An 11,478-nucleotide genomic window follows, 5' to 3' on the forward strand; every position below is an offset into this window, starting at 1 on the left:
TTTTTTTTTTTTTTTTTTTTTTTTTTTTTTTTAGTTTTGGTTTTATTTGTTTAAAAGGAAGACAGTGAAATTGCATTGGCAAATTCCCCATAGAAACAAAGAATGGAACAAAAGAATAATAAAGGCACCTCAACTTTTCCTCATTTATGTAGGACAGTCTTATAATATGCATCCAGATAGCCTCCAATCACACAAGCTGAAAATTGTTCCACTTTACTGCAGTTCTGTAACCATATGGGAACCAATCCTGTCTGTGTTCTGTGCCCATCCAAAATTCCTGCTGAATGACCCGCCCTGGGAGCGAGTTACCAGTGACCTAGGGCTGGGGTGGCAGGAAGGTGCGGTGGGGGGGAAGAGAGAGAGCCCAAGGCTGGCGGGGGGGCAGCCAAATTTTTTTTTGCTTGGGGCAGCAAAAAACCTAGAGCCGGCCCTGCCTGAGAGTTGTGAGCTATATGGTAGTTGCCCTATAAAACCCACACTGGACCCACTTCAGATGCCTGGTATGGGGAAACGGGGCAGACAGTGATGTTACATTTTAATAAAGTTGTGGCCTGCTGTTTAAAATGTATCCATGTGTCTGTCGTCATTCACTTGTGGGTCCTGAACAATATATAGTTCTATATTCTGCCAAACAGTCTTACAAGGAAAACGTATTTAGTCATGATGTGGACCTTTGGCTTTTGTAGTAATATAGTAAAGATCCTCAGTAGCTAAGCATGACTTACATTATGCCTGCAATAACTTATGTTGAAGTTAATTGAATTTATTCCAAGGATGACTGTGCCCCATTGTGTTTAATTAAACACTTAATAATTTTATGGAAAGATGTTTAATCCTGTCAAAAGCCATTTGCATGTCTTTAGCTGGAAGGCAGTTTAGTACACTATAGCATTATTTTTTAAAAATAGTTTACATGGTATCACCATTATTTTGGTTTCAGTTAACTTTGTGAAAGGTATCTGAAAATTTGAGATGGCACAATGAGATTAACTAGCCCTGTAAGTCCTAACTCAGAGCGGAGTTTGTCACAGATGTTGAACAACTGAGTCAAACCTTATCTACCCAAATTGCAGCATGGGATATCGATTGAGGGTTATTTGTTTGAGAAGGAAAAGCAAAGACCTTTTCCTTTTCTCATATATTCTTCAGGCATTTGAATCTGTGGAGAGGGAACTCCTTTATCCTGGCTAATGTTTCCTGTGTGTGTGTGTGTGTGTGTGTGTGTGTGTGTGTGTTTATTAATAGTAGTATTACTGGTATTTGTCCCCAAAAGTTTACAATCTAAGTACTATAGACATTGTTACTGAGTTGCTACCCTAATAGTATGTAATTTAACACTTTGTAAAGCACTTTTTAAATGTTTCATTACATGGAGTATATATCACAAAATAAAAACTACTTGTGAAGTGCTGAAAGGATGATGGATTTATGTTTTACATTGTTAATAATGCATGTTGACTTCTTGGTAGTAAATATCTATGAAGTGTAACATAATCATGTCGTTTTTCCTTAGGATGAAAAACTGATATGTTGTTATCAAGATATAACAACTTGCATTTCCTAACCTTTTATCGTCCTCAGTAATAATCCTATAGAAAAACATCAACTGACATTGTTCGCTATGAATTGATGTAACTTTTCACTGGATAGTGTACTAGTGATGTGTAAAATACGTTTTTTATGTATTCAATTTAGCTGCTACAAATTATTGCTCAGTGAGACTCATTCAGTGGTCAAAATTTGTTGCCACTATGAAGTGGACACCAAGCTGCTTTCCCTGTTGCATGTACCTGTAAAGGATCCTCAGGATTACTATTCTCTGGGTGACATTGTTGCAAATGGGCAAAGCCTTGATGGAAGAATCATTAATGTGCTTGCAGCAGTGAAGTCGGTAAGTTAGAAGTGCTACAACAAAATGAAGAGGGTTTTTTTTTCTGCTGCAGCCCTTATTGATTTCAGTGTAGATCTAGATTTACAGGGTCATGGCTGCCTGAAGCAATGATTTTCTTTTGTCTTGGTCTGCAGTCATATGGATTGAGTTAATACAAAGTAAGGGTAACAAGTGACATTAATTATTTTGTAATATTCATAAGAAAATGCAACATAAGGATTGATGTGTATATAATATATTGCTTTCTCTGATACAAAAATGCAAGGGGATAACTTATTTCAATGTTCATATCATACATACAAGTCCACTTTTATAAAGTAAAAATTAGATTATAAAATTAGTTAATAAATGTAATATTTAAGTTTTGGGATGCTAGGACTTCTTTGGGATGTGTAAAGCTCTAATTGCAGGCACACACCAACACATACTGTAGCTTAAAAGATCTGCTTTGCAAATATAATATCAAGAGGTTTGAGAACACAAGGTACACCTGCATATTTGAGATCACAAAAGAGCCCCAGATATGTTCAGGAATTTATTGCAACTACTGTACTGATGGTCTGTCTATGAACATCAATCCCGCTATTCTGAAATACATTCAAGTGTACACACTAGGCCAAATCCTGGTACTTTCAGTAAATAGGTTTTGCATAGGTGATTTCAGTGGAGATTTATGAGAATGGAAACCTTCCAAATCACACACTGTTTTGGGATCATCTCAGCACATGCATAGACGATATACATATCTGGAAATCAACATTTTTTCAAAGTAAACCAGAGTGTCCGTGGATACCTTCACATATATAACTCATTCAGTTTTTATGAAATACACAAGTTTGGCCCTTTCTCTGGGGGTTAAAGACAACACCGTCAAACTCTGCTTCTTCACAGAACACACAGTCAACCTATGAAACTTGTCACCGGGGATGTTGTGAAGGCAAAACTATAACTGGGTTCAAAAAAAAATTAGATAAGTTCATGGAGGACAGGCCATCAGTGGCTCTTAGCTAAGATGGTCAGGGATGCAAACTCCTTCTGTATTCTTGCTTGTTGTCATTTTTTATATATTTTAATCATTTTGACTCTTCCTTTCTAGCTTGATTCTTTTTAATTCTTCTATATATTTTAGGTGAATAGTAATATTTTTCTTACTTTTCAAGGTTGGGGAGCCAAAGTACTTTACCACTTCAGACAAAAGGAAAGGTCAGAGGTGTGAAGTAAAGCTGTGTGATGAAACAGAGTTGTCCTTTGCAATGATTTGGTAAATTATGTACTAAATCATTATTCAAATACACAAATTAAAGCAAGGGTAGATAAAGAGAGAATAAATTGAATGTAGTAAATATTGCCATAATCTTGTAGTTAGTTAATTGAAATACAGTATTAATTGGGTGGCCACTGTGATGAGGCAGCAATATTTATTAAATGGCAGCAGTATCCATTAAACAATATTACATATAAAGGATATCTGATAATGACCTTGGATATGTTCTCTATTTCTATGAGTTATTGACAAACTTACAGCTCAAGAGCGTCAGAGTGAAGCTGAGCTACAAATAAATTATGGAAGGTCATCAATGGTATGGAATAATAAAGAAACTGTTGCCAATCAGACCAATAGACATTTTATTTATGCAAAGAGGTGTATTGTTTGCTCCCAAACATAGGTCTGCCTTTGCATGAATGTACTTATACATGCCTATCAGCACATTCACAGGTAAACAGTTTTATAATTAAATCTCCTAGCAAATATAAAGTAAACATACTATTAGATATGCATTTATGTAGCACTTGCCATTTTAAAATAGCTGTAGGTGCAGTGCATTTCCTCCACAAACCAAACAGTTAAAAAGGGAATATAAAAGATGATAAAAGACTAAAGCAGAATTAATAATGGGAAGTGGAGTTAGGTAAAATGGGTTTAAAATGAAAACAAACACTTAGAAATAACGTAGGAAAGTTTTGTAGTTACTTGGTGGGCTATATTTTCAAAATATGCCTGTAGTTGTGTTTGCATAACCATTTGGGTGTACAGGTGATATAATCTGTACACCCAAAAGCATTTGTGCTTGTGCACATAGCATACAAATACAGGTTATATAAACCCAGTAGTTTGCATATACAAATAATGGTATGCACACAGAAGTGTTCATGCACAATTAAAGGCTGGACTGGGGTCATTCTGACCATTTTCACCTATAAATAGATCTTTGTTTAATATTTTGGGGAAGAATGAGGGGAATAAATGCTCCTTAATGGCATAAATGCTAATCCCTACTATTTTTCATATTTTGTCACCCATGTTCCCAATGCTTTCACTATTAAATAAACAGTTTTTTTTTATTTAGTTGGGATAATGAATCTATCCAGCTTGCGCAGAGTTGGATGCCACGAGAAACAGGTATCCCTTTTCTATGTTTTTGTGAAAGATTTCTGCTGTTTTTTATCTTTAGTGTGATACTTATTTAAAATAACAAAGAATTATGTTTTTGCATCCAGTAATATTTGCATCAGAGCTGAGAATAAATTTTGACAAATTTAGGAACTGCATGACTGCGACTGTTATATCAAAAACCATTTTTACAACTAATCCAGGTAAGAGATTGTTAAAGCCCACATATTGTAGGCTATAATAGATAAATAATTCAAGTGAAAGTGTTAACTTTTTGGTTCAAATTTAGCTTGCATTAGAATTTAAAAGACATTTTGAAGCTTTAGCTAAAGAAAAATGTCACCACATACAATAGCTAATTTCTGTCTATCTCACCTATTAATGGTTTTTCTATAACACCTAGCATTGTAATATTTAGCACAACTGTCCAATCAGTAGTTAAAACTTAGTTGAGTCTCCTATTAAGCATTGTGACATGAATATTTTTTTCTTTCTCTATTAGGTACAAAATGCAAACCCAGTAAAAATAACTTGTAGGTTAATAGGTAGAGTTCTTGGGTCAAATTCAGCCCTCAGCTTCTCACATGCATCTTCTGATTTCAGTGAGCAATGAATGTGAGCATTTGAGTGCAGAATTTGGCCCAGCGTATTCATAATTTGTCTGTTTGCAGAGACATATGAAAATTTAATTTTAACTAAGAAAAGAATGGCCTGATCTAACACTAGCTGCCTACACAGTGAGTCATCTTCACCAGTTGGAAGCATTCTCATAAGGCTTTGTCTCTCCTGTAAATAGCATTGCGCTTGTTTTGTAAAATTAACAGTTGCATCGTTTCTGAGGGCCAGATGTTCTCATTCCATTGTGTGGGTGGGGTGGAAGGAGTGAACGTGTGAAGATCTGAGCTGAGTCGGTGTCTGTGCAGGAGAACGTCAGATCAGCAGCAGGGCTCCCAGTCACTTCACTCGAGTCCATGGAAGACCCTTGTGTGAACATCATATGTTGGGGACTCTAGATTTTGGGGAGTGGAGAGAGGACAAAGTCAGCCAAGAGCTGCTAAACACAGTTTACTTCCTATTGACTGTGCCCCACAGTCTCTGGACATTTGGCGCATATATAGATGCTTAGCTCCCTCACTGTGACAAGAACTCCATAAAGAGGTGTAGCCATGGCAGGAGAGAGAGTGGCAACCTTGGAGCTGGTCCTGATGCCAGGGAAAAGTGCGGTGCATGGATGGTGCACAGGGGAATCTCTACTTTGCAAATCTGTGTGGAAGGGTTGGGCCTGTTTTACTTTGACTCCCTGGCCTAAGTGGCCCTCCCACTCCTCCTAGGCCTTTGTCCTTGTGTTACTGAGATGGTATGGCATTGCTACTGTAGCATTTTGCTCATATTTTTAGAGTATTTTTCCCCTCTTGCAGGAAGAGGCAGTCAGGTGCCGAGTGAACAATAATTTCTGGTTTCCCTGCTGCACCTCCATCTACACTTCCTTCGTGCATCCCATATATGTATTAATGGTTGAAGAATGAAAGAGAGAAGCATCTCTCTGCTCACTGCGGATTGATGTGGCCTTGCTGCTACCAGAATAAAAATAGCAATAATTTCAGAATTCAGACATTTTACTTGTCATTTTTTGCAGGGGACATTTATTCATAGTTAATTTTTATTTTATATTTTCAAGACACACCAGAAGCGAATATTCTTTTCAACTTCATAAAAGAGAGTGCAGCAACGGGAGCTTTGGATGATATAACGGAGGATCAGTTAAAAGAATCCATAAATTGTAAGCATTCCTCCAGATATTCCTTTGATTTAATGTGACTCGGTTGTGTAGTACTGTCATTTGCTTTTCGGGCCTGTTCCTGCAGCTGTTTTTATAGAGGTAAAACTCACTGACTTCAATGGAAAATTTCACCTGTTTAAGAATTTCAGGACCTGACCATTATCGAGCTGTTTTACAAATTGCCTGGCAATGTTGTGTACCTCAAATGTGGATGGCTGTGCTTACTTGCAAACAGCTTGACGTACTATTCTTGGAAGTGCACTGGCCTTGGGGAAAGAGACCTAAACTGAATACATTTGAATAAATAAGAAAACAGGGCAAACTATTATTTATAAAATACCTATATATGAATATATTTAGAAAAGGAAGCACACAATAAATAGGACAAATATTTTATTTGAAAATGTTTTGGAGTAAAACTTATCTTCTCTGGGTTGGAGCTCTTACTTCTTCGGTATGTTCTTTATTGAATGTCTCACTTTTTTATATTAATTATGAGCTTGATCCAAAACCCATTAAGGTCAATGGGAGTCTTTTTGTTGATTTCAAATGGGCTTTAGATCAGACCCAATATTCCTTTTTGAACTTTGTCCTTTTTTTTTTTTTTTTTTTATTTAGTGGTGTTTTCTTGGACATATTTAACATTTTCCTTTCAACTTTAGTGCAGACTATAGTTGACATTTATACTGTGGAGCAGTTAAAGGTAAAAGCTTTGCAGAATGAGGGAAAACCTGAACCAGTCTATGGCATTATTTACGCTTATATTTCTACATTGAACATTGATACTGATACATCTAAAATTATACGAAACAGGTGGTAAGCAGCTGTTTATATTTTAAATTTATATAAAAAACATTTACCCTCCTCTCCTTTACCCCAACACAACTGAGATCAAACAATGTTTAGCCTAGTTCCAGGAAAGTAAAATGAAACTTCTCTGCATGGGGGGGATCTGGTCTTGTTAGAATGGAGGCAGGGCCGGCTCTAGGCACCAGCACTCCAAGCATGTGCGTGGAGCGGCACTTTCCAAGGGGCAGCACTCCGGCTCCCTTTCTTTTTTTTTTTTGCTTGGGATGCAAAAAGCCAGGAGCCGGCCCTGAGCGGAGGTGAGCTGCGGCAGTGGGGGGCGCGGGGAGGGCCGCAGGAAGTAACCCTGGGGGGGGGGCAGAGGAATTGCTCCCCCCTAGCTCATCTCCGCCTCCTCCCCCGAGCGCACCTCCACTCCGCTTCTCCCCCCTCCCTCCCAGGCTTGCCTGGGAGGGAGGTGTAGGAGGGGAAATGAGATGTGCCTGGGGGAGGAGGTGGGGCTGGGGATTTGGGGAAGGGGTTGGAATGGAGCGGGGAAGGTTGGGGCGGGACTGGGGGGGGCGCAGGAAATTTTTTTTGCTTGGGGTGGCAAAAAACTTGGAGCCGGCCCTGAATGGAGGGTTTCAGATATAGTAGTTTGTCAGAGATGATTAGAGATAGGGCCTGCCCTCTCGGCCTTTGGAGGGAGAGAGGAGAGTAAGGGCCAGTTTGTCTCTATATGAGTGTAAAAGATGAAGGAATCTGGCTGGAAGGAAGAGTCCATTGGAGGGGTGGGCTTGGAGGAAGGTCAGGTGGTCTAGGGAACAATTTCAAATTGACAATAAATAACCGTATACCTGTTGTAATTAATACTTTGTCTTTTCCTGTTCCTTGCAGTTCAGGGTGCCACTATGTGGTCAATGAAATGTCAAACACATGCACTTTCTGCAATGACAACACTTCAGATGCTAAGTCTGTCTTTACCAGTTTTGATTTACTAGTTGATCTTACAGATCACACAGGCACTCTACGTTCATGTAACCTCTCAGATGTTGTAGCTGAGGAAACATTAAGTTGCACGGTAAATAATAGAAATCAGTTTCCCCTGCTTGATCTGATCTAAGAGTGTGAAGTTCAAGCTGTGTGAAGCAAGCCAAAAATTACTAGTATTGCTATATTATGTTTGTACTCCTTACACAGTAGAACCTCGACGTTACGAACACCTCAGGAAAGGAGGTTGTTCGTAACTCTGAAATGTTTGTAACTGAACAAAAAGTTATGGTTGTTCTTTCAAAAGTTTACAACTGAACATTGACTTAAACAGCTTTGAAACTTTACTATGCAGAAGAAAAATGCTGCTTTTCCTTTATTTTTAGTAGTTCACATTTAACATAGTGCTCTACTGTATTTGCTTTTATATATATCTATATATATATCTGATGCTGCCTGATCATGTACTTCTGATTCCAAATGATGGGTGTGGTTGACTGGTCAGTTTTAACCTCTGGTTCGTAACTCTGAGATTCTACTGTATAGCTACTGCACCTGTCAAAGAATAGGAACTAACAAATGCCTAGAAAGAAGGAATCATGTTTAAATTTATTTAAGAATTTATAACGGTGCTGATCCTCTTAAAACCTTACTTTGATTAAAAGACATTCAACGGAAGATCCCTATTTTTTCATTTTAAAAATTTCACTTTCCTGGAGACATAATTGATATTTCCATTAATCTGCCTCCCTGAACATTAAGCAGTTTATTCTACTCAATATATCTATGTAATTATAAAACATGCATCTCTGTGATATTTGATAGCTTTACAAGTTTATTAAAGTGAACAGCTTCTCTCTCTTTCCATCCGCCAGTCGGTGGGAAGCGTTTCTGTTTGCTAATTTTTTTTTTTTTGTGAGGTATGATTGTTGGAACAATAAGTTTTACATTTTCCTTTGAGGGCATTAGGTTTGTGGTCATTCTAATATCTTCTGAAAGTGATTTTCACTCACATGTATATTTTTATGTGTTTCAGAAATAAGTATGTTGTTTGATCATTTCAACAGGTACATGAATTCCTCACTCTGACGGAAGAGCAGAAGACAGCATTAAAATGGCACCTTCTTCTGGAACGAAGCAAAATTTATTTTAAAGTAAGTATGTAGTGTTATCACTAAACAAGTAAACCATTTGTTAGTGTCAGTTAGGGAAAGGATTTTTTTATATTAAAATAAAAGATAGTCACCTAGTGTACTTGTTGACAGTTAAATGGTGTATGAATTTATATGCATATAATTGTTGTATAATACAATATAATACAAGAAAATAAATGTCCTCATTATTGGGTTTTGACAGCAGGATGGCTATTTCTCTAGGCCTTACTCAGGCAAAATCTGAGTGAGGCCGGCAGGATCTGGCCACTGCTGACTAGGGCCCTGGTCTTCTTAAGAGTTGTGCATGTGCTTAACTGTAAACATATTAGTACCATTGACTTAATTAGGACTGCTCATGTGCATAAACTTAAGCATGTGTATGTTTGTAGGATCAGGGACCAAGTTACATGTTTGATTATATCGTACTGTGTCTAGGATTGTATAAATATTACCTTTCGTATTTAATTATGCAAATTAAAACTTAAAAAAAACAACACATGGCTTTGCCTTTGGGGAAGGGAATATGATAGTATCTAGAGTCTCTATCTGTCTTGGGAATGGCAATAATACAGACCCACACAGCTGGAGAAGTGAATTGTTAAAACATTTGCTGCTTTGATACAACATTCCTGATTTTTTTAAAATCATACACTTTACTGTGCACTGTATGGTACTCCCTTTTTTTTTTAAATAAAATGGCCTGTTATGGAGCTACTGTAACCTGGCTTCAAACTTTTATTTAACATTCATTAAACTTAACTCTTTATAACACGTACCTCTCCTTAGCCCACACAGTCTCGGGTTCCCATAAAATGGAAGCATTTATCTTCGATATTCATAGGCATATAAGCAATATGCTTCATTTAGGCGTGAGATATTGTATATAACTTTGAAAACAAGACGTTTTGAAATGTTTTGCAGAAAAAAATACAATTCTTTATTTTTACAGTTGGTTTTGTCACCCAGTTTGAGAACCGGATTGAGAGTGAACTTGCTTTCATGCAAACTAGCAGATCCTGTAGAGGCCAGTCAGAGCTTGTCAGGAAACGGAAGAAAATAACATTGTTTGGCTTTTTAACAGCTGGAAGGATTTAAAAAGGTTGTACTGCATTGAAACGACATTATTATAAAAAAAGATGTTTGATGCAATATTTGTATTTTGTTAAATGTATTTAGATTGGTAAAAGAGAAACAGGTTTATTACTGAACTTTACAAATGGGCCTATATCTTCTTGATCTTTCTGTTTTATATTATTCTTCTTAGAAAAGTTTATTTAGGGGCCATTTTAGGAAAAAATCTGTCTGGCATCTAGATGCACTTTCTGTTGAATTAAGCCCCTTAAGTAGAAAAGGAAACAATTTTCATTGTTTATAATAAATTTTGAAAAATGCTCAAAAGAATAATAAACAGTTATTTAATCTAAATTGCCAACATGTTTTTATTACAATATACCCCATAGGAAAGAAATTCTAAAACTATAATTCTTGATTTATTGTGGTAAATACGATCTGTGATCTCATATAGCATTGGAGAGTAGCGATCACAATGCAGTAAAACCAGAATTCTCTCTAGCCAAAAATGATCTTCTCTGACTGCTGGCCCACTGAAGTTCTGTGTTCTCTAGCCAAAGAGGATACTCACTCTTTTTTGGGGAAAATCCCTGTAACTCTAAACTACAAAACACAATAGACCAGTGGTTCTCAGCCAAGGGTACATGTACCCCTATGGGTACGCAGAGCAGAGGTCTTCCAGGGGGTACATCAACTCGTCTAGACATTTGCCTAGTTTTACAATAGGCTACATAAAAAGCACTAGCGAAGTCAGTACAAACAAATTTCATATAATGACTTTATACTGCTCTATAGACTATACAGTGAAATGTAAGTACTGTACAATATTTATATTCCAATTGATTTATTTTATAATTATATGGTAAAAATGAGAAAGTAAGCAATTTTTCAGTAATAGTGTGCTGTGACATTTTTGTGTTTTTATGTCTGATTTTGTAAGCACATAGTTTTTAAGTGAGGTGAAACTTTTTTGGGGGGGACAAGACAAATCAGACTCCTGAAAGAGTTACAGTACTCTGGAAAGATTAAGAGCCATCACAATAGACCTTCTGTGCTTCCTGCTTCTCCACAATGGAGTCATGTAGACTCCTCAACTCAATTTCTACATATGGCAGTCAGACTTCTCAAGAATGACAATGCATCGAGCTTGTCCGCAGATTTCCTCAGAATGGGGGTGGTTCTGACATGGAGGTGTTTTTTCCCACAGAAATTAGTCAGCTTGACATGAACTTAGAAGGGACCACAGTCCAAAGCTAACAAAATGAGCTGTTGATTCCAAACATGGCTGTCTGCTTTAAAATGAAACCATAGTTTAACTGTATTAGAGGATAACTGTGGTTGCAACCAGGTCCTCAGTACAATTCTATTTGTAGTATAGATGAGATCCTACAACGTATGGGAAGATAGAGCCCAA

The 11,478-nt window shown here is 37.2% G+C and overlaps 1 protein-coding gene across 1 annotated transcript in view; it reads left to right on the forward strand.

Moving 5' to 3' along the window:
* The window catches only part of MEIOB (meiosis specific with OB-fold), an 18,681-nt gene extending 7,975 nt beyond the window's left edge, over positions 1 to 10,706 (forward strand). The window contains exons 5-13 of the mRNA XM_024212472.2: positions 1,696 to 1,891; positions 3,052 to 3,152; positions 4,240 to 4,292; positions 4,391 to 4,486; positions 5,962 to 6,063; positions 6,726 to 6,879; positions 7,747 to 7,930; positions 8,907 to 8,993; positions 9,943 to 10,706. Coding sequence (XP_024068240.2) covers positions 1,696 to 1,891; positions 3,052 to 3,152; positions 4,240 to 4,292; positions 4,391 to 4,486; positions 5,962 to 6,063; positions 6,726 to 6,879; positions 7,747 to 7,930; positions 8,907 to 8,993; positions 9,943 to 10,053 — 1,084 coding nt within the window. The 3' untranslated portion in view covers positions 10,054 to 10,706. The remainder of the gene's footprint in view (positions 1 to 1,695; positions 1,892 to 3,051; positions 3,153 to 4,239; positions 4,293 to 4,390; positions 4,487 to 5,961; positions 6,064 to 6,725; positions 6,880 to 7,746; positions 7,931 to 8,906; positions 8,994 to 9,942) is intronic.
* The last annotated feature ends 772 nt before the right edge of the window (positions 10,707 to 11,478 follow it).

The sequence above is a fragment of the Terrapene carolina genome, unplaced genomic scaffold (assembly GCF_002925995.2).
Source record: "Terrapene carolina triunguis isolate 2854851 unplaced genomic scaffold, T_m_triunguis-2.0 Scaffold93, whole genome shotgun sequence".
In the NCBI taxonomy this organism is placed as follows: domain Eukaryota; kingdom Metazoa; phylum Chordata; order Testudines; family Emydidae; genus Terrapene; species Terrapene triunguis.